The 23,670-nt window shown below is 42.0% G+C and overlaps 1 protein-coding gene across 1 annotated transcript; it reads right to left on the bottom strand.

The window, feature by feature from the left end:
- Window positions 1–115: 115 nt before the first annotated feature.
- On the bottom strand, window positions 116–13,968 carry LOC143639905 (uncharacterized). The gene is made up of 7 exons (XM_077107935.1): window positions 13,933–13,968; window positions 4,270–4,396; window positions 4,029–4,089; window positions 3,304–3,460; window positions 2,593–2,967; window positions 1,713–2,340; window positions 116–156 (listed from the first exon to the last, which is right to left on the bottom strand). Exons 1-7 carry the CDS (start codon window positions 13,966–13,968, stop codon window positions 116–118), a joined length of 1,425 nt encoding a protein of 474 aa, XP_076964050.1.
- Window positions 13,969–23,670: the final 9,702 nt, after the last annotated feature.

Raw genomic sequence — 23,670 nt, 5'->3', positions numbered from 1 at the left:
AGAGGATCACAATTGTGACGCCAAACTCAGCACCTAAGCAAGGCCCTAAGGAACTCTGCAAGTCCCTGTTTCAAAATAAAAAGAAAAAAGGTTGTGGCTCTGCTGGGGTCCTGCCCTAGCGGAGTCCAGGGGGTCCTGAAGGATGAGTGGTGTCGGCTAAAGCATAAGACAGGAGTTGTTCCGTTGGAGCAATCTCCAGAGAGAGCTCTAATGCAGCTTTCTCTGGGTCATCTTTTATTGCAATTTTCCTCATCACTATAGATTCAGATACGCCATTGATTATACAATTTGATTTCCATTTTTCCAGGATATGACCTTTAATTGTTTAATTATTAAAAGTACAGAATCATTAATAAAATGCATCACTAATTTACATTTTTCAGATTTTCCCAAGATTTACTATTTTCTTATTAACTAATGCCAAACTACAAAACCAGACTCTAAGTCTCCTAACCTATCATTTACCTTTAAATTTAAAGTACACCTTTACTTTATTTCTAATCTAAAATTCCCATCTAAAAACGCCCCCTTAAATCTTATACTTAAAATATCCTAAAGTTTATAAATCATTCTTAAAACCTATCAGAAACCCATACATCTAAAATCTTAAGAATTTCTAAACCCCAAAATGTAAATAGGGTGATATTTCGAACATTGTTGTAAAAATATATCTTATAAAGCTACTTTAATTAATTCCTAAATTTATTCTCATAAAACTGGTTGAGCTGCTTTCTGAAAGAGTTTCTTTGTTTCTCAGTCAAGGTGCACTAGTTCTCATATCTTTATAATTTTTTCTCAATAGAAAATAAGTTGTAAACATCAGTCCACTTTCCGCCAATATTAACTATATTCATCATAAAACCCTATGTAAAGTAAAAAAGGGTTTATGAAAAGAGAAGATTCTATCTTCAAATGTTTTAACTCTCTAAGTGTATAATATAACTTTCCTCAATCAAAAATGAGACTACACATGGTGGGCTTTGTAAAATAAGCATAATGATGAGGTTTTCTAAGAGGCTGGAAATATGAGCTTGGGTTCTAGTTCATATAATCGATGTGGTGCCTGAAATTCTCGTGACCTTTCAGAGGATGTTTGTTGTCCATTATCAGATTTGTCCTCAGGGTACTGAGATAGCCTTCTACTTTGTCCTTGATATGCTGAGGGGAAGAAGAACAGCCTTCAATGCATGAACTACCTGTTATGTTCTAGCCATCTGATATTTAATTTGTTTGGCATTTAACATACTCACGCCTCCTGTCAGAAACAAAAGCATGAAAATGGAAAGTCCCAATTATATAAAAAAAGGGTCTCATGGTTTCAGATTCCCACCAACCCATGTGGCTTTGCCAGCATTAATTGTCACTGTGACCCTGTCAAGACAGTGAGTGGGAAATCACTTTCACCATGGCTCAGTAATAAATGACCACCAGACTAAATCCCCAGTGCTATTTATAGATAGATTCAAACATGTGAGCACTTTCTTCTCTTTGAATTGGACAAGAAATATTAATTTACCATATTTCACATTCAAAGAATTTTTCTTTTTTTCTACTAATTTTTCTACAGAAAACTTATTACATGTTAATGAGTGAAAGCTTATTAACAGAAGACTTTGCCAATTGTTTTCATGACTATAATTTCTCTGCACTATGGGTTGCTTCATGTAAGTGAAGCTGAGCAGATGTAACAAATGCTTTTCCACATTTTTTACAACCATAGAGCTTCTCTCCGATATGTGTTCTTCCATGTCTTTGAAGGATACTGGAGCTAGCAAAGGTTTTGCCACACTGCTTACATTCATAGGGCTTCTCTCCAGTATGCATTCTTCCATGAACCTGAAGGTAATTGGACGTAGAAAAGGCTTTGCCACACTGCTTACACTCATGGGGCTTTTCTCCAGTATGAGTTTGTTCATGTGAGTGAAGGCTACTTGATCTAGCAAAGGCTTTGCCACACTGCTTACATTCATAGGGCTTCTCCCCAGTATGTGTTCTTCTATGTCTGTGAAGGCCACTGGATGTAACAAAGGCTTTGCCACACTGCTTACATGCATAATGCTTTTCTCCAGTATGAATTTTTTTATGTAAATAAAGGCCAGAGGAACGAGCAAAGGCTTTGCCACACTGCTTACATAAATAAGGCTTCTCTGAAGTATGAATTGTTTTATGTGAGTGAAGGCCAGAGAAACTAGTGAAGGCTTTTCCACACTGCTTACACTCATAGGGCTTTTCTCCAGTATGCGTTCTTCCATGAATCTGAAGGAAACGGGATCTAGCAAAGGCTTTCCCACACTGCTTACATTCATAGGGCTTTTCTCCAGTATGAGTTTTTTCATGTGAGTGAAGCTCACTGGATCTAGTAAAGGCCTTGCCACACGGCTTACATTCATAGGGCTTCTCACCACTATGTGTTCTTTCATGTCTGCGAAGGTTATTGGACCTAGCAAATGCTTTGCCACACTGCTTACATGCATAAGGCTTCTCTCCAGTATGAATTTTTTTATGTGAGTGAAGGCCAGAGAAACGACTGAAGGCTTTTCCACACTGCTTACATTCAAAGGGCTTCTCTCCAGTATGTGTTCTTCCATGAATCTGAAGGGAAGAGGATGTAGCAAAGGCTTTGCCACACTGCATACATTCATAGGGCTTCTCTCCAGTATGAGTTTTTTCATGTATGGGAAGGTAACTGGAACTAGCAAAGAAATTGCCACACTGCTTACATTCATAGGGCTTCTCTCCAGTATGCGTTCTTCCATGAATCTGAAGGGAAGTGGATCTAGTAAAGGCTTTTCCACACTGCTTACATTCATAGGGCTTCTCCCCAGTATGCATTCTTCCATGAATCTGAAGGTCACTGGATCTAGCAAAGGCTTTCCCACACTGGTTACCATCATGAGGCTTCTTTCCAGTGTGGGTTCTCTGATGGATTCTAAGTAAACTGGGATAAGCAAAGTCTTTCCCACATACCTTACATTTGAAACGTGCAATCCCCCTGTGTGTGATCCTGTGCCTTTGAAGACTTGTGTGTGAAATAAAGGTTTGACCACCTTGTTTACTTTGATAGAGTTTCTCTCCAGAATGAATTATTTTATGTCTTCTAAATAAGGAGGAGAAATTAAAGGCTTTCCCAGATACCTCACATTGAAAAGATTGACCTCCACTGTGTGTTCTCATGTGTCTTTGGACATCTGGGAGAGAAGAAGAGGCTTCACCACATTGTTGATATTCATAGGGTTGCCACCCAGTATGAGTATCTTCATTCCTTTGAATGTCACTGGAACAACTGGTGACTTTCCCACATACTGTGCTTTCATAGGGTCCCTCTCCAGTTTGCATTAACATTTGTGTGTGAACACTTTTGAGAGAAACCAGGGATTGCCTGTAGTGTTTAAATTCACATGGCTTCTCTTCACATTCCTCGCGCTTGTAGCATTTGTGTCCAGTGTGAGATGTGATGTGCCTATGAAGAAATGAAAGGCATATGAAGTCTTTGGCACACATATAACAACCACATGAATTTACTGTATTAAAATTTTTCTTTGTCCAGTTAAGAACTGGAATTTCATTGAAACTTTTCCCAAACTATCTTCTTGGCCATTGAGGTTTACCACATGTCTTCTTTGAAGAATGACCAGCACATTATCAATGCTTGATTCATTCATAATTTTATACTTATTTATAGGTTCTAGGCTTACATTACTACCAACATCAGGTAAAGGCTAGGTTTTCTCATGTGTTCAAATTGCCTGAAAATGAAGTGATTGAAAGGAAAAAATCCTTTGCAATGCAGCCGCTCTGTGGTGATTATTCAAATAGTGATATTTCACATGCAATTTCATATACTTTTGGCATGCCAAGTACTTGGAAAAGACTGAATATCTGTTACCGTTAAGTATATATATTCTGGAAAAAAAATCTTATAAGAATAAATACATTTCAAATTCTGCATACTTCTTGAGTTGGTCTGTTTTAAAAATTATATGACATTCTCAGATTCTCTCAAGAACTCCTCTTGTGGGTACAATTACCTTAGAATGATCTCAGAATTTTTGATCTCATCTTCAATGTTCTTCTCATGCAATTTGTTTTCTAAAATGAGAAACAAGAACAATCTTTATGAAGTTTTAGGAGACAGAAATGCTTTGCCAAATTATAGGTGTCTTTTATGCTGCAATAATTCAACAATGTATTCCCTTTTCATGTTCTATATAAATGACCAAAATAAACATGAGTTCTCTATTTGATTAATTTAAAAAACACCATTATTACCTATAAAATCCAGGTTTCTGAGGACTTCCAGCATCACATCTCTGTAAAGGTTCTTCTGGGAAGGATGCAGCAATGCCCACTCCTCCTGGGTGAAGTTCACAGCCACATCCTCAAAGGTCACTGAGATCTGAAATACCCCACAAATGTTTACTGGAGGTCAGGAGAAATTGACAGCAGAAGAAATATGTACTCAACATGCTTGATGTCCACAGGATTCCATGAATTTCTGGTTTGGAAATTCCATGATGTTCCATCAAATCCTTCCTGCACTCAATTCCTCACACACATTTTGACACTAGAATTTGGCCACTCAGAAGGAAAGCAACTAAGTGTTTACTTCCTTCCCTTGGTGAGTTGACAGGAAGTAAAACAGAATCCTGGGTCACTTTGTTGGTTACACCTCTATTACATGTCCTAACAGCCTTCTCTTCAGTGGAGACCTAATATTAGCATCTCTATAGTACTTACCCTTAGGAAAGAAAGCTGAGTATGAAATTGTTGCAATCACAGAACTCAGCTATTTAGAGAGATTCTGCCAACCACAGTGGGTCACTGTGCCTACACAGTTAATATAGACAACACGGCATTCACTGATCTCTTGATTCTTTCTGAAAGTCTATTGTTTCTTCTTTAAGGAAATGCCTAGAACAGTTTCCACCCATGACTTCTGAGCATCGATCACAAAGAAGATTCCCCTACAGACAGCATATGACAAAATGACACTTGAGTTGCCACAATTTGTGAACTGGGGATTGCATTCATCTTGTGGGATTACACAAAGAGAACAGCTATATATTTGCAGGTGCATTTCTCCATAACAAAATTAATAAAATAGAAAACACGCACAATGATTAATAAACACAAACATTTGATGATTTCTCAAGGTTACTGTCAAAGCAGAATGAGGTAAGTGGAAAGATGGAACATGTATTACATATAACTCAATGACCCAAAGATGTCACTTTGTCCAAACAAAAACCTTGCAAAGTTTTGTAAGTCTCAAAACAGTTTTCTTAATGAAAAGCAGACATGAATTTCTAAATCTCATAGCAACAATGAATGTATAAGAATTGTCAATAACCTACTGAAAAGCAATCACTTCACTACCATAAGGTCATGTTCCACATAGACATGTTCCACTCAAGGACACTTTGGTCAAGAGTGGGCCACATGTGCACTGGTGTCTGTTGTGAAAGAATTTTTTCCTGCCTGTAATGATGGTGGTGCAAGCAAACCTAAGACAGAAGCATTTCCAGGGTGTGGTAAAGAAGCAGTGTTGCAACCCAGAATCCTCATCTATCTAACACAGTTTGGGTGTGAAATAGGCCACTTCATGTACAATCATAACAATACTATGATGTCTGCTCGATGATGGAACAGCCAAAAATATCACCTACCAGAAGGTGCCCCTGCCACTGACACACAACCATTCTCAAGGACTTAAAACATGTGATCTCCTGAGCAGCACAGTCTCAGCACAGGGGAGCAAGAGACCATGAGGAAGGCTTCAGTGGGCTGGCCTTCACAGCATGGAAAGATGAGTGAGAGCAGGTGTCTTGGATACAGATCACAATGATGGTCCAGGCAAACTGGAATCTGGGTGGCCAAAGGCACTATATCCTCAATTCCATAGTCAAAAATTCATTTATTATACATTCAACTGTGAAACACTAAAACACTTTTAATGAGCTTACAAGAAATTTTATTTTGGGGCTAGGGAGGTGGCTCAAGCGGTAGCACACTCGCCTGGAATGCGTGTGGCCCGGGTTCGATCCTCAGCACCACATACAAAGATGTTGTGTCCTCCAAAAACTAAAAAATAAAAATATATTTAAAAAAATTTTTATTTTATTTATTTATTTGTGGTGAGAAACATTTAGAAAAAATAATGAGCAGGGATTCAACATAGGGCACTTAATGACTGAGCCACATCCCCAGCACATATGCCATTTTGACACAGTACTCAAAAACTTCCTCAGGGCCTTGTGAGAGGCTGAGGGTAGCATTTAAATTTATAATTCTTCTGCCTCATCCTCCAAAGCTGCTAGGAATACCATCATGCACCATTGCACATGTGGCAATTTAGTTTTGTAGAAGAACATGTTATACAATTCCCTAATGATGAGAAGAAAGAAAAAAAAATTCAACACTCAGAGCAAAATGACACAACAGTGAGCCTGGAATCATCTCAGTACAGCCATGAAATAGAGCAGAAGTGGAAACCCAAGCCAAACCATCAGAACAACAATGTCATCATGCCCTAAAGCCCTGAAAGTTTCCCAACAGCTCCGTGAAGCAGTCATATGGAAGAGTGCAGTGCAGCAGCCATGGTTTGACCTTCAAGATCCCTTCAGCCTGACCCTCTGTGACTCCAGACTCCACACAGCACATCTTCTTCAGTTGTGGGCAATTCATACTAAAATCACCATGGAAATATATATTTTTAAAATATTTTGTTTTTTAATTATAATTGAACGCAATACCTTTATTTATTCATTTATTTATTTTTCAATGTGGTACTGAATTGAACCCATGGCCTCACATGTACTAGGTGAGTGTTCTACCACTGAGCCACAACTCCAGCTCAACCATGGAAATATATTAACGCCTAAAACCAACTCTCACTCTTCTACATCAGAAGTAATCACTATAAAAAATCAGCAGAAATTCCTTAAAAGGATTTAAGTAAACAAACAGCCTGCATCTACTGAGAAAGCAAATTATTGTCTACCCACTAAACCTAAAATTTGACAAAGAAAGCTTCAGAGAGTTTCTTTTAAAAATCAGGTTTTAAAAACACCCAGGTTTAGGAAGCTGAGGCAGGAGGTTCTCAAGTTCAATGTCAGCCTTAGCAAATTAGTTAGGCCCTAAGCAGGCAAAAATCCTGAATGAAAGTTAACAAAAATAAAAGTTAAGGGGGAAGGTGCTGCAGATTTGATTCAGTGGTTAAGCACCCGAAGATTTACTCCACAGTATGCTCCCCCAAATAAAACTACCAAGATATACTGATGAAGAAGAAAATTCACACAGACCAGGAGGAAACATTAAAAAAAAGGACCATGACCCACATGCTCAGCACTGGTTGCTCTCCGGGTGGGGATCTGCAGAGCAAAGGCACAGCAGAGTTTTAAATAGCATCACTGTGTGTTAATGCACAGGTCCCAGCACAACTACTCACAAAAACCAGACAAGTGAGGTTTTGCTGTTTCTACTGTTATTCTCTAGTTTCTGGTGTACAGAGAAATGAGACCAGGGGACTCTGAGATCTGGCAGCAACAGTTTATTAGTGGCACTACAGCCCACAAAAATAATTCCCAGGGCGTGATCCCAGAGAACATCAGGGCTTTTACTTTTATACATAAACAAGCTTTGAGGACATCAAGAAAGAAAATTGGGGCAATATATTGGAGAGTGAAGTTTTTATTTCTGATATGGGAACAAGCTTGCCAATGGCCTAAAGACTAATACACATTTGGGACTTTTACTATGCTCAACCTGAAGAGGGATTGTTCTTTCTCTGCTACTTTGTTGGCTGCTTCTGCTACTGCATTACAGGTACCTGTAGCTGTTGCCAGCCCTCATGGTCAAATGTCAGAGACCACAGCTTGTGGGTGTCATTCTGCCAATCCACAGCTTGTCAGCTTTGAAACTCCTAAAGTTTCCATTTTGTTGGATGATCTAGCATTCAGGGAAATTTTTCAAAGGAGCTGAATACAAAATAATTTGCTAAACACAGCTCAGATACCTATTCTCAAGGCAAAGGCATGTAAGCCTTCAACAAACAGAAATCACAGAATAGGAGAAAAGGAAGAAACACATTTTCTTTTTTTTTTTAGTTGTTGATGGAACTTTTTTCAGCTGTATATGGTGTTGAGAATCAAACCCAGTGCCTCATGGAGGCTAGGCAAGCACTCTACCACTGAGCCACAACCCCAGCCCCAAGAAACATATTTCATTCACTTAAAAAAATGTACAAAGAATACTGAGGAACAGCAAAAAATAACCCATGAATGGAAAATAACAGACGTGAGATTGACCATGCCTGAGTAAGATAAGACTCCAGAATCCCTGGAAGAAATTATTTTTTATTCATTTATTCATTTGTTTGTTTATATTTTGTACCAAGGATTGAACCAAAGGGTGCATAACAAATAAGCCACATTCACTGCCCTATTTTATTTTTAAATATTTATATTTTGAGAGAGAATTTCTCTAAGTTGTTCAGTGCCTAACTTGATGAGCCTTCTTTTGAATTTGTGATCCTCCTGCCTAAGAGTCCTGAACTGCTGGGATTAAAGGGACGTAGGTGCCTTAGGCTAAACTTTCAAGTAACTGTCTTCAATTGTTAGTATGCATGCACCTGAAAAAAGACAAAATACATCAGGCAGAGACATACAAAACTCCCCAGGACATTGAAGAATAAACTGCTACATTAAGAGACCTCACCACAACACTGCTGGTCTGTGATTATGTAGCAGAGCAACAGACAGGAGGACTTCCCTAGCCATTAGTCAAAGTGAAACACACAGCCTTCTCAGGATCACAGTACCACCACCCAGAACAGGCCACATTCTGAGCCATAAGCCTCAACTCAACAAGTATGCAATGCCAATGAAATTCCAAGTAGGCTCAAAGAACATGGGAGTTAAAGCAGAAGTCAGATCAGAAGGGGCTGGAAAACCTTTAAGCAATGGGAAATGCAATAGAGGGCTCTAAAAAGACACAGGAGGAAGAGGTGACTTAAGGGCAAATGTGACCATGTTGAGAAAAATGAAATATAAAAGTCCAACATGAAAAAACTGCACGGATGGTGCACTGGGGGTCTCTACAGAATCCAAAGCACATTCCAGAAAAGAAGAGATAAAAGCAATCATTGACCCCTGTACTTAAGTAAAGGAGAGAAAAAAGAGCAAGGTAAGTATAAATTAAGCACAGGCGGGTAAGAGGGGGTGTTAGTGAAACCACAATCAAGAAATCAGCAGGGGCTGGTGCTGGGGCCAAGCTGTAGCTCACTCTCCTTGCAGGTGTGAGGTAGTGGGTTTGATTCTCAGCACCACATATAAATAAATAAAGATCTATGAACAATTTTTAAAAATTAAGAAAAAACAATTATTAAAAAAAAGAAATCAGCAATCAGCAAAACCAAGTTCTGCATGAACATCACCATCTCTGACAAACTAATATGTGGCTAAGAAAACAGAGGACAGGAGTGAGGTTATGGCTCAGTGTAGAGAGCTTGCCTAGCACCAGTGAGACACTGGGTTGAATCCATACCAGCACATCAAAGTAAATAAATAGAAGAAAGGTATGAGAAATACAATAACATTAAACAAATAAGAAATCCAAAGACACATAAACTACCCATTAGAGTTAAAATAGCCACCATTACCATCCATGGGATCTTCAACAATATCATAAACATGCACTTGACACAAATCTGATAACTTAGAGGAAGTGGCCCCATAATTTCAGAGAGACCATCTCCTACAACATACACAGAAGGACAAATACACAAAACACATGAGCCTCTGCCTACTAAAGAAACTGACTCAATAACTCATTACCATCAAAAAAGTGAAATGTAGGACTTTTAGACATCCTACCGGCTGCCACCAGACACTCCAGAACTGCCACCAATTTTCTACATTTCTTTTGAGAATGAAGAAGCACAGGAAACACCTTCTAATTCCTTTGGAGGCATATGTTACATTATTATCAAAATCATCTTGATAAAATGAGGAAGCTATGAATTACTCTCATGATCATAAATGCAAAATACCTCCACAAACATTACTTAACTGAATCTAAAAATAAATAAAAAGAATTGTGTACCAAGTACAAGATGTTGAAAACACTGGAGACTATAAGCTAGAGAGAAGAGGTGTATACTATGGGTGATGGTTCACTGGAATGTTCATGTTGATGAAATTAAGAGACACTAATGATTAATAGGCTTCTGGGTGTGTCCATGAGGCTATGTCTAGGAGTGATTGGCATGTGGGATAGCAAACTAGAAAACCTCCCTAAGTGTGGGTAATGTCATCCAAATAGGATGGTGGCTTCATGGAATAAAAGTTGCAAGAATTGGTAGCAGCTGCAGATGTAAGCTAGATTCTACACAGATGGGTTTTCCACTGCTGCTGTGATTGCCTGAGAATATCAAATTTTCCTTCTTTACTCTTCCAAAGCTGATTCTGACAGTGATTCTCCAGGGAGTTTCCAGAAGCATTAGATCTCAGACTAGGGTAGCACCATTGATCCCTCTTGTTCAGAGGCTTCAGCATCTTGGGCTGCACAGCTACTACTTCTCCAGCTCCCCAGTCAGCAGACTGCCACAGAGGACTCCCCAGCTTCTGGTCCCCAAAGACAATCTAACAAATCCCCTTTTTGTACTCATTCTTCCTGTTGATTCTGTTCCAATGGAGAACCCTAACTAATGTACTATATAAGACTACAATTGCTCTGAAGAATAAATTCAATAAAAAATGGATCAACTACCACACCATGGAAGATTCACAAATACATATAGAAGAAACAATATTACATACTGAATACCTTTTCCATAATAATGCAAGAGTAAAGGAAAGAGGAAGAGTTATATATGCAAATTTCAAAAATATAAAGAAAAGCAAGGAAACTGATTTTCAATACTGTTTCCATTTTGAGAGAAATGGGTGACTTATCTTTAAAAGTCATTATAGCTCCTGATTTGGTGGAGTCCACTTTAAATTTTTGCAACTAGAAAAGTCAGGGCAGGAAGATGACAAGACTAAAACCAGCCTCAACAATGGAGCAAAACCATCAGAAACATAGTCAGACTTGGTCTTAATCAAAAATTATAGTCAGGAAAAGAGGTTTCACTGAGTGACAGAGCACATTCCCAGCATGTTTGAGGCACTTGGTTTGAAACCTAGATTTACAAAAAAAAAAAAAAAAAAAAAAAAATCAACACAATTAAAGTATTCTGTCCATCTCCAACTATAACAAAATAAATTAAAAAATAAAAATAAAAAATGCTGGAGATGTGCTCAGTGGTCAAGTGCCTCTGGGTTTAATCCCTAGGGAAACACACACCCACCATCAAAAAAGGCTTTCAGCAACTTGAAAGTATTTTTTGAATGACAACAAGCAGGAGCAAGTCCCTGGCTTAAATCCTACCACTTAATACATAAGTAAATAAATCAATAATTGTTCACTTTCTTGGGCTGGGATATAGCTCAACAGTAGAGCATTTGCAAAGCATGCATGGGGCCCTGGGTTTAATCTGAAGCAGGGCACAAACACACACACACACACACACACACACACACACACACACACACAAATATAACTCTACTAAACTTCATCTCATGAATGATGAAAAATGACTATAATAGGAAAGGTACAAAATGAGAGGCATAAAATACAATGAAATTAATAGAAAGACGATATAATTTCTTACCAAGGAGATTAAGGAGACTGAACTTTCCCATCATCTACACTCTCTGAAAACCCCTGAGCATTTTAGAAAATTCTGTGAATTCCAGGGCCAGGTGTGCTGTGCTTCTTGGTGAACTTAAAATAAAACCTACTTCGAATAATGGAAATAGAAGACCATATTTAAGATCAGTCAAAATTTGTAGTGATCATAGTGAGTGTAGACAGAGAGAAGTCATGTAACTCCTAAATTTCATAAGCTAACAGTCCAGCTCCCAAAGGGGTGGCCCAAGGATAAGGCACATTTTTTTTTCTATTTGATACCTTGGATTGAACCCAGAGGCAGTTGACCACTGAACCACATCCCCAGAATTTGAAGTCTCACCAAGTTGCAAAGGGTCTCGCTAAGTTGTTAAAGCTGTCCTCAAACTTTAAATCCTCCTGCCTCAGCCTCTGGAGAAGCAAGGAATACTGCTGTGCACCACTGCATCTTGCCATAAATTAGAATGTTTACTAAATGGAAATGTAAGTAGGCTTTTTAAATTCACTTCTTTCTTCACTCTTATATAACATCTCATCATATTTGGTTCTGAATAAATCAACTTGGGCCTCAGATAAGGGAGCAGATCATTTCGCAGTGATAACCACAGATGGCTGGGGCTGAGGGAGCAAAGATATCAGGCTCAAGAGGCAGGGAAGGTCCCCCTGCCAGCTGGGACATCCTCACACCTGGGCATGCTCACTGAAACACTCCATGATCACTCTCCCGTGAGACCTAGACCATGACTCCAGCCTACGAGCTTTTCAGATTTTCACAGCACTGCACTGGGGTGGCTGGTCCTTATGCTTGGGGACACTTTTTGCTCTTTCACACTGTGAGAGAATGCAAGGGTCAGGAATCACTGGTGACCTGGTCCCTCACCACCACATCCACAGGCTGACTGTCCAACTGTATCCAAGGAATGGGAACAGGGCTTGGGGAAAACAAGATCCCAAGAAGTTAGTTGTCTAGATGAGGCATGTTCCAGGACATTCCTTAGACCCAAGACCTCAGCTGAGCCCCCAAGAGGCTGTACCTCACAACTTAGGCTGTCCTCTAAGAGGAGCTGACCCAGGGTACAAAATTCCTTGTACCATGCAGGGCACAGGACAGCTGTGGGCACATAGTGGCAACCCAGGAAAAGATAGTGGCTGAGGACATAAGACTCTGTGAGTTGTTGATGGACCTTAATTTTTTATTTATTCATATGCGGTGCTGAGAATCGAACCCAGTGTCTCACACATGCTAGGCAAGTGCTCTGCCAACTGAGCCACAACCCCAGACCCATCCTAATTTCATTTAAAGCAGCTATTTTACCTAAACACAGGGTGTGTCACATGACTATTCTTTTCTCTCAAGTATGATATTAAGAAACAGGAAACAAAAGTGTTATTCTTGCTAGGGGTAGTGGCACAGGCCTGTGATCCCAGGGACTCAGGGGGCTGAGGCAAGAGGATCACAAGTTGGAGGACAGTGTCCCAAACAACTGGGATAGGATCTCATTTTTTTTTTAATGGGGGGGGGGGGTATGCCTGAGGATTTCACTGATAAAGCTTCTCTAGTTTTGAACTGCAATACAAAAACAAAATATTCTTTGCATTATATCAGTAGAGAATAAGTGAAAATTAATAGACTGTGTCCATTTGAAACACAGGAGAAAGACCAGATTTTTATGATGGGAAGTGGAAAAGATGGGGCATTTTAGAACGCAGGAGGCAACTGCAGTTTGAAAGACCTACAGCAGCTGTCGGAGGAACTAAACGGGGGGAAGGAAAGTGAATGTGGGATCCTGCTTCCTACAGGTCTGGAAGAGTGGGGGCGGGCCACCAACAGCAAGGGGCGGGGAAGCTGGTAACCTGAGCCGCCCATTCAACAATGGAAGCCAAGGGACAGGGCCCAGGGCCACCTGCCAGTGGGAACTGGGCCTCATGCTCCGCAGCTGACCTCAGGGACTGGATACCCAGCCCAATCCTAGGGGCAGAGAGCAGAAGCCCAGGGCCATCCGCCATGGAGGACTAGGCTGCACCCTCTGCACCAACCTCGCGTACCCAACACCCAGCTCACCCCGCAGGACCAGTGGCAGAGGCTTAGGGTCAGCCGCCAGCGAGGTGACTTCAAGATTCTACCATCCAGCCCAACCCTCAGGACCAGGGGACAGAGACCCAGGGCAACCTCCAGGGGTGACTCCACCAGGCTCTGCAGCTCACCCCTTTGCGGGGGGCCCCAAGGCAGGTGCTGACCATGTACCTTCAGCCCTGGACACAAACTCACCATTTTTGTCTTTCTAGACGATCCGGTATTCTCTCAAGGACCTCAAGGCACCAGAGATAGAGGGTGGGAACAGGCTGCTCAGAGTCACCTAGGCCTTTTGGCAGAGCACGTGGGGCCCAGAAAGGGAGGAGCAGAGTTGGTGAGGAAGAAAAGCCCGCGACATTGGGAAGCCCGCCCTTCCCCTCTGCTCAGGATCTGATTGGACAGTTCCACCCCAGCTTCCCTAATGGGGCGCCTCCAATCAGGCCTCTGCGTTATGACTGACAGCTAAGGTTATCCAATCACTCACTAAAATTGCCTAGAGTGGCAGATCCTTGGCCCCAGCCCTTTTCAGGTGGAGCTTCTTTGCTGGGCTGGGAACTAATCCAGGTGGGAAGCCTTTGCTTGAACTTGGTACAAATGGAAACATCTGGGATTGAGCTCTGGCTGAGGGAGACTGCTTTCCCAGCACGGGTGAAGCCCTGGGTTTTAACCTCACCACAGAAACAAACAACAATTTTTAAAAAATCAACAAAAAATAGTTACTTAAGGAGTCTAAGGCCTGAGGAGCCCAAAATCAGGTGAAAATCAACAAATGTTAATGCTGTTTACCGTGAGGAGTCCTTGCTTTCCCGAATCCTGCAGTATAACACCAGAGAAGCAGGTGGAGAGTGGAAAGTGGGAGGCTTTAATAAGAGAAAGCACAAAAGACTCGCCCCACCCCAGGAAGAAGGGGACCCAAAAGGCAGAATCCCTGGAAGGAGGAGGACTTCTCCCTCTTAAACCTAAGGTCATCTTTTGTCTCCCACATTCCTGTCCTTTGTTTTCCTTTATTGTGCAGGTGATTGGGCATGAGGGTGCAAAGCCAAAGGGAGGGAAATGGGTGGACTGATGGGGTGGGGAGCACAAACCCGGGCAGGAACAGCCTAGGGAGGTTTGATGAGCATCTCCCTGTTTTACAGGGAGCTACTTCTTTAACCCTTATTGAGGACCTGCCCAGGGCCATGGGGACATGAACAGTTCACTTCTCAGGTGTTTTTTTGGTTTCCCAGGATCAGATCAGATTGCATTTTCTTATTGGACCTGATATTAGACCCCATTTACCTTGCTACACAAACTACAATATTTCAATCTGGCTTCACAAACAGAAGAGCCTAGCTTAAAATAAATTAAAAGGTTTTAGGATCTAGCTCAGAGGTGGAGCCCCACAGGAATTATTCAACAGAACCTCAAAGAAAAAAATACCTATATACATATATAGTATCAGCTGGTGTGACCTCAGGCAACTTAGCAAGATATAGTTTCAAAATTTTTCAAACAATTTTTAAAAATATCATATGTGTCATACATATTTGATATGTAAAAATAAATAGAATTTGACAATTATTTCAGTACTTCTCATCACCTCTGGACTAATTGTCTATTGAGGAATTAGATAGAGCTAAGAAAGAAAACAATTGGTGTCGGTGATTTGGCTCAGTGTTCCCTCCCCAGCAGAATGGAGGGGAAGGAGGTGTGGGAGGCAATTCCCTAAGGCAGCAATGCGGGGTTGAAATAAAATGAGCACCTTGTGCTTAATGTCCATGTTCTACATTTCACTATTAGGGAGTAGTAGTAAGCGACCTGACTCTGGTGACCCCACACATCAGGTCATCTGTTTACCCCAAATCCAAACAGAAAAGGTCATGATGAAAAGCAGGAAAGGAATTTTGGTCAGTGAAGCTCCACCAGGAAGACAAGGGCACCATGTCCTTAGCCCTCTCTTCAGGGGGGGTCTAGGACTCTCAGGTTTTATAGAAAGGGTAATCAGTCATAGGCATGTGTGTAGAGGGCACAGTGTATGTAGGCGTGGTGTCATCTGTGGCTTCAGGCATCTGTGTGTGTTCCATGTCACTGCTTCAGAGGCACCAACATTTTCAAGAAAAGCCACAAGCCCACCTGCTCCTGCCTGGTAAGCACCATATCCCTAGATGCTGACCCAGGGCTCTCACTTCCTGGGTTTCAACTGATAGTTACACCAGAAAGAAATAATAACCCTGCTCAGCTGGGCCCATGAAGCCTGCATATGAAACCCCACTTGGGGCACATGTGGCCTGTGGTGTTGATACCGCTGGTTACTGGGAGGAGTTCTGCCCCCTCACATGTTGAAGTTTGAACATTAGAGAAGCAAGCCCAGGCAAGCACACAAAGCAGGGTTTATTTTTAAAGGAGTAACATAGACCTCTCCCCAGGAGGGAGAGGGGGGCCATAGCTGGTATCCTGGTGTTCCCAGAAGCAAGGGGTTCAGCCTTTCTATGAGTCCTAGGCTTCTTTTGTTCTCCATGACTTTCCCCCTTATCTTTCTCCTTCCTTCCTTGGTGACTAGACCCAGGAATGCTTGGTGAGATAGCACAAAGGTGACAAAGAAGGGGGATGAAGAGGGAAGGGCAGGATGCAGCAGCTAAGGACACATTAACACCCTAAAAGCTGCCTGTAGGGAGGGGCAATTCCTGGGACAGGCTACAAGCTACCCTAGCAACAGGAAGGAGCCAGGGCAGGTCCTTTTTTTTTTAAGAGAGAGTGAGAGAGGAGAGAGAGAGAGGAAGAGAGAGAGAGAGAGAGAGAGAGAGAATTTTTTGATATTTATTTTTTAGTTATCAGTGGACACAACATCTTTGTTTGTATGTGGTGCTGAGAATCGAACCGGGCCACATGAATGCCAGGCAAGCGCACTACCACTTGAGCCACATCCCCAGCCCCAGGGCAGGTCCTCAATGAGGGTGGAGCAAGGACTCTGAAGGAATTAACATTTCTATCCCTCAGGGGACAGTCTGCAACTTGCCAGACTCTCTCAAAATTGGCCTCCTTGATTAGACCTGACTCCATTTACCTGTCTCTAGTGACTGTCTGTCTATTTCTTGCTTCAGTATCTGCCCCTCCCCAGAAAGTGAATACAACTTTGTTTTTACTCTTCACTTGAATTGGTGAACGCTTTCAAATCTTGTGCACTGGCCCAAATTCAATCTACCTACCAACATTCCCAATGACCATGGGGTGGGGGCCTTATATATAAACAGTCATATTCCCTCAAGTGTGGAATAGTGGCCACATACCTATCTAGGACTGAGAACTCAACTCTAGGTTCTCCTCCCCCCCATGCTGGGCATTGAATCCTTGGCAGGGGTACAGAATCTCTGAGCTCCATCCCCAGCCCTTTTTAATTGTGGTACAAAGGAGTGGGTGGGAGTATAAATATAGTGGGTTTGAGAATATAACTCTGAAAACCAGCCTAATTCCTTCTTAAGATTGGGAGCCATCTCATCCAAAATTCATGAAAACTAATTTTTGTTTTAGTATAAATTTCTGAAATCTTTAAACTTGCTTGGAATGCCTGACCATGCCTTGAAGTCACCCATACTTGGCTCCTCCTGACCAGATAACAACACTCTCTGAAACCTCAGTGGTACCACATAAGTTCTGATGTTGGGATCTGAATTTATTCCCTACCTTGAAATGTTAAGCCATGTAGTTCATGAACCTGCCTTTGTATTATGCTTGTCCAAATCCTGGTATCTGTAAGTTCTCAAGACACCCCTCTTTGCAAACTTTTGTGTTATAAAAATGTGTTCCGAGGGCTGGGGATGTGGCTCACACAGTAGCTCGCTCACCTGGTGTGCCTGAGGCACGGTTACTGAAAGACCCCAGCCCAGAAACCCCAGGCCCCATTGTGAAACCATCAGGGCATGTTGCTAACCCATGTAAAGAGAGGTCTATCTGTTAATCAGTTAAGGGTAGTCTATTGTGAGAGGACAGGATGGTTGAGGAAGAACAGAAAAGCAGATCCCAAGGCATGCCTGAACAAACAGGAACTGATAATGATAAGCAGGAACAGAAAAACCAGAGTGTTAATATGTAACTGTCATGAGGTTTATCCAGGAACATAAAGTGAAAAACAACTTTGCCCTTTAGGTAATCTATATGTTGGGTTCAAAATAACCAATAAGAAACCTGTCACTTCCCGCTCGCGCGAAACCTGCCCCATTATCCTATAAAAGACCTGTACCCCAAAGCCCGGGGTGCCAGTTCACCAAAGCTCCAGCTGAGGTTTTGCTGAGCACCCGCAGGCGTCTGTGTCTGAATAAACCTCTTGCGTTTGCAGCCAGTGCCTCGTGCGTCTTTCTTGGACAGGGAATCGGTGGGTCTTTCTTTCTTGTACAGGGAATCCGTGGGCCTTTCATTACAATGCTCAGCACCACATACAAACAAAAATGTTGTGTCTGCTGAAAATGAAAAATAAATATTAAAAAAATTCTGTCTTTCTCTCCCTATCTCTAAAAAAAGAGTTGTTGTTTGATTTAAAACAAATGTGTTCTGAGAGAGCTGGAGTATCTTTAGCCTGGGGTTTGAGGACAGACAGACATGGCCAGCTCCTAGGTACATATATAAAGTTTTGATTAAGTTTGATTCAAAATTGGAGTCTGTGTTCTTTTCCTTGTGTTGTGGTTTAACAGTGCCAGGTCTCTAACAAGGCCATCTTTGGGTTTGGCCAAGGGAGCATATTTTTTACACATGATGACACATCTTTAAGCCAATACATTAAAAAACTGAAAAAAAAATCATTGAATAAAATCTTTCTTAGAAAACAACAATAATAACGACAAAACTTGAGCAGTATCCTGGGATGGTGGTGCAAACCATGCCATGAGGGTCAAAAATTCTAGCCCAACCTCTGAAATGTAGCCTCACTCTCTCTCAAAATACAACTTAAAAGGGGCAGGGCATGTAGCTCAGTGTTACAGCAAACCTGGGCTTAATGGCCAGTTTAAAAACAACAACACCTTGAAGAGAAATAGAGGGGGAAAAGACATAAGAAAATAGAAGAGGGTAAAAGGGCAGACATAAATTGAACTACATCAACAATGACATTATATGGCAATTGACTGAACAATCCTATCCTAAGGTAGAGATCAGCAGACAGAATGAAAACAAGCTCCAATTCTGTGCTATGTGCAGGGGTCACTGCTGGGATACAAATGGATGAAGAGTCTGAAAATAAGAGGATATGACTCTTACACCATGAAAACAGACACCATGAGTCAGCTGTCCTGTACTACCTTTCCAAAATCAGGCAAAATGTTTCAAAGCCACAATGAATTGAGACAGAAGAGCTGTGAGACATGGACACATGACGTTAAGGTGTTCCTGAATGCTCCATCCTCTTTCCCAAATGCCAATCCAATAATAAGGACACGGCTGCTGTAAGGGACCGGCGAAGCATAGGAGGAAGAGACCACCAAGAGAACACTCATGCAATTGGAAGAAGGGGATTTATTGATCCAGCATGCTGGGGCTCCATGCCCACTCAGGAGGAAGAGAGCAGCCCAGAGCCCAGAGCAGGGGTTGAACAATGCTTAAGTACACTTTTTGGGGAGGGCAGGGACTTTACACAAATCACAGTCTCCTTTAACAAATCACCATACACTGCGGGAAAATCAAACAATTCTTAGACTTGATTAGTACATTCATTGACGGGAACAGGGTGGGTGGGGGTGATTAGTCACTCCTAAGCGGGGTACACATTAAAACTGATTGGTTTGGGCCTTGAATGCCTACGTCCCAGGCTACACAGGGTCCTAGGTTATTAAACAACCAAATGGCCAGTAGGGCATTGTCTTAACTGCCTCAGGAATTTAACCCAGGCTTTGCAGTTTAGAAGCAGGTTTACAAAGCCTGGTGCTTTACATTTTAACTCAAGCTTTGCAGCTTAGAAACTTTACCCTTTCACTGTGAGATTACAGAAAAAGAAACGGTTTCCCAGCAAAGGAGCAGCACAATGACTACTGTCCAGAGTCCAGGATTCTGCCAATCAGAAAAAAACAGTTGGGTTTTTTTGGGAAGGAAGATGGGGGTGCCAGGGATTGAACCAGGTGCACTCAATCAGTGAGCCACATCCCCAGTCTCATTTTGTATTTTATTTAGAGCCAGGGTCTCTGAGTTGCTTAGCAGTTCAACTTTGCTGGGGCTGTCTGTACACTCTTGATCCTCCTGACTCAGCCTCCCTACAGGCTGGGATTAAGGCATCACCACCACACCTGGCACAAAGGAAAATATTTCATTAATGAGATGGAAAGACCTTAGTTTGATGTCAATTAGAGTTTACAATTTGGTAATTCTGTGTTTGTTTGGGTTTGTTATTGCAGAAACCCAAGCACATTCCAGGATACACAAAAGCCTGCAGAGTCCACACAATGTTAGGTGATCCAACCTTGTGGCCTCCCTGGGACATAAAGGCAACCTGTCAGCTCCTTTCATGCTCTTACCAATATGAACCATTTCAGGGTCAGCTGAAAATCCAAGCCGAATTTGGAACCTGAAAGAGGACCTCATGTCTAACAGAAGAGTCATGTGCCACGAGGACAATGAGTGGGGAAGCAATGACAGAACGACAGACATGCCATTTTCCTCCCATGCAAAGGCTGACTTCTGGAGGCTGCTCCTGCCAAGGGCAGATCTTAAGTGGGGATCAGGACCCAGGCCCCCTGGGTTGCCGATGTGATCTGGGGTTCTGCACAGACCTCTCAAAGATCCATTTCCAGGACAGTAATAATCCCAGGCCTGCATCATCTCCATGTTTCATCAGCCCTTGGGACCCAGAACAAGAAATATGGTGAGAAGTGGACCCAACTCTGCCCCAGATCTCAGTTCAGGTTACTTGGGTGCATACAGCCTTGAGCTCTGGGAAATTCAAAGAATTGAGTAGGAACATGAGACCCAGAGATGTGTCAAACAGCTTTGAGGGATGACCAGCTTTCCCATGGTCAGGACAGTCACAGAGGGCTTGGGGGTTGAGGTGGGGCTGTCCTCGGGCAGCAAGGGCAGCACAACAGCCTGAGACTCTAATGCCCACCCCAGTGCCAGCCCATCCACACTAGATGCCTGGCCAGAAAACACCCCGAGGAATCCTCTCAGCCCCCTTTTTCTAGTTTTAAAGTGAAAATTAAAGATACTGGGTGTGGGAGTTCTGCCTTGTTCTGGGGAAAGCTCAGGCTACACATGGGTTCCAGGAGTCATACCCCTGGACAGGAGTCCTGGCTCCATCCCTGGTCCCTGTGATGGGTGTGTCTCACCGAGGCTTGGTTTCCTTCTGGTGAAGGAAGGTTAGAGGAAAAGGTGGCCACACATGTTGATATGCTGCTCTGGCTGAGGACACCAAAACTATGCTCTGCCCAGGGTTGTCTCCTACCTTGGGCTTGGTCAGAGAGGCTTGGATGGCTTCATTCTCAGGCCTCCTGGTTTCCCAAGTTAAATGATTTGTGGCCTCTTCCACTTGCATGTTGGTGATGCTTGGGACCTTTTTCCACAGGACAGGGACACGTGGTCACTGTTGAATGATGACAGCTGGAGCACAATGAGGCCTGGGGGTGAGGAGACTGGCTGATGGTTCTGAGGATGGCCCTTTGAACACCACGCCTCCCTTGCAGTCTCCTGGCCTGCAGGTCAAAGTCCTGTCAGTGGAAAAAGCTCCTCACACAAGGTCAGGTCACCCTCTTCCTCAGCAGCAGGTGAATCTGGGGCCTAAGGAGCTCCAATGAGTCCCTCCAGCTGTGATAAGATAGGAAAACTGGGAGCCTCTTCCTGCGATCAAAGGAAGGTTATGAACCGAGCACATGTCCCCATCCCTCATCCCCGACAGCCCTTTCCCAGATCCTCTCATTCTCATGAGCCAGGGAAATATTTAATTTTCATAACTAGTTGATGCTGTAGTTGGACATGATAGAAAATGTGTGTCCACAGCTTTGGAGTTGTTCTGTAACCTCACTTTAATTCTTTAGCCTGAGAAGAAACAGCCGTCTCCACAGCATGTACTGCAGAATGTCACCTGATGGGAGGCTGTAGCTGCATCAATGATGTAGGGCACATGAGCCTAGACACCCAAAGATGTTCCAGGATTAGATTTATTAGCTGCAGGATTCTGAGGTGTATCACCTAAAATTTTTTGGTTCACCGCTTGGAATTTCATTGATCTTCATTTACACCCAGTGGGACAGGGATAGAGGTTTATATTTTCTGTAGGTTTTTACGTGAAGAATTTTTTTTAATTCACAGAAAGTACTTTGTGTACCAATTGTAAGATTAGTCCGAGGTCTTATAAGCTTTATCACAAAACCAGAAGTCTGTGTTATAACCCATATTGAGATCTTTGCAAAATCTTTACCTGACATTCTGTTGAAAGAAAATTTTAACGAAGGTCTCTGGAGAAGCTTATTTAAGATTCTTTGGTGGTGAAAGGAGTCCCACTATATTAGCACATCAGACTGGGACACTCTTTACCAACCCTTTGGTCATGTAGAGTGTATTAAGTAGGTTTTCTTAACCTTAAACCTTAAACTATCACACAATTTTCCCAGGGCTACTGAGCTACTCTAAACACAGAGAGAAATCAAACCTGATTTTTCTAGATATTCCACCTAAGAATTATTCATGGGGAGAAAAGCTAAGTTGGATGTAGTTTTTTAAAAAAATTTCACTGATATAAAAGACCTTTAAGAAGGAAGAGACCATCTGCAATTGTGGAGGAAACACCTGCAGAGCTGCATCTGCTGATGTGGTCATCAGTGGAGTCCACACACACAGCACCAGCAAACTCATCACCTGAGCTACGGGAGTGCTAGGTGCAAGAATGCCTGCCTACCATACACAAGGCAGGATTGGGTCCCCAGAACTGGGGAAAGAAAAAAGAAAGCAACTCAAGCATAGGACAAAACATATTTTGAGAAAGTGCCTCTCCAAGTAATATACACAAATGACATTATGTTATAATGCTCTTTAATGTGCTTACATACAGCACAATACATGAGACTTAGAACAAGCACAAGTGTCAAAAGTGGGGTCCCAGAGTCATCAACAGCTCAATAAGCAATCAAGGAAAAGAAAGAGGCCAGCTTCAGGTTACACAGACACATCCCTATGGTCCCAGCTCCCAGCCTCACTCCATCTCAAAAAACAACAATTAAAAGGACTGTGGAGAAACTCAGTGGTGGAGCACTCCTGGGTGAAATGTGAACAAAGACAGAGAGGAAAGAAGTTCAGAAGAGACATCTCACCAACCTGTACAAAAGGTAGGAGTGGAGAGGCCTAAACTAACATACAGAATATGTAATGAAACATTAGACACAAAAGATTCAAAATACAGGAAAATGGAATCTAAAAATAAGAGAGATTCAACCAAGAAAACATGTTGTTTTAAAATCTTCATGCTGATGCAATGCTCCTCTCCAAACCAGGGTGCATTTTTGATACCTCTGAATAGATAAAAAAAGAAATGAAGGCACAAACATTTTCGCACACCTACAGTTTTTTTCTCAAAATAAATACATAAAATGAAATAAAATTAAAATATCCTCAAGTCTGAACAAGTTCAAATGGATCTGAAACAAGCAAAGATCCTACCACATTTCTACATACAGGACTTTTCTCCAGTGTGGTTTCTTACATACTGTTCTAAGGGACCTGGAAAGTTGAAAGTCTTACTACAATTTTGAAAGAGAGAAAAAGGATCTTCCCAGATGTTAATTCTTTATGTCTTTGAAGAAAACTCTGAAAGCTGAATACTGCCTCACATGGCTTATACTCAGCATTTTCTACAGTATGAGTCTTTTCATACAACTGAACAAAACTAGAACAGCTCAACAACTTGGGCTTCTCTCTGTGTTTTC

The sequence above is a fragment of the Callospermophilus lateralis genome, assembly GCF_048772815.1.
Source record: "Callospermophilus lateralis isolate mCalLat2 chromosome Y unlocalized genomic scaffold, mCalLat2.hap1 SUPER_Y_unloc_1, whole genome shotgun sequence".
Classification (NCBI taxonomy): domain Eukaryota; kingdom Metazoa; phylum Chordata; class Mammalia; order Rodentia; family Sciuridae; genus Callospermophilus; species Callospermophilus lateralis.
This window is presented reverse-complemented; position numbering and strand designations above follow the sequence as displayed.

What these genes read in the sequence shown, in the direction of transcription:
- LOC143639905 (XM_077107935.1), bottom strand. Translation starts at nt 13,968, where the DNA reads ATGGTCAGCACCTGCCTTGGGGCCCCCCGCAAAGGG. An exon ending in CTACATCCTCTTCCCTTCAG is followed by an intron (nt 2,341 to 2,592) that starts ATTCATGGAAGA and finishes AGTGAGCTTCAC; the next exon opens with TCACATGAAAAAACTCATAC. An exon ending in CGGAGAGAAGCTCTATGGTT is followed by an intron (nt 157 to 1,712) that starts GTAAAAAATGTG and finishes CTTATGCTTTAG; the next exon opens with CCGACACCACTCATCCTTCA.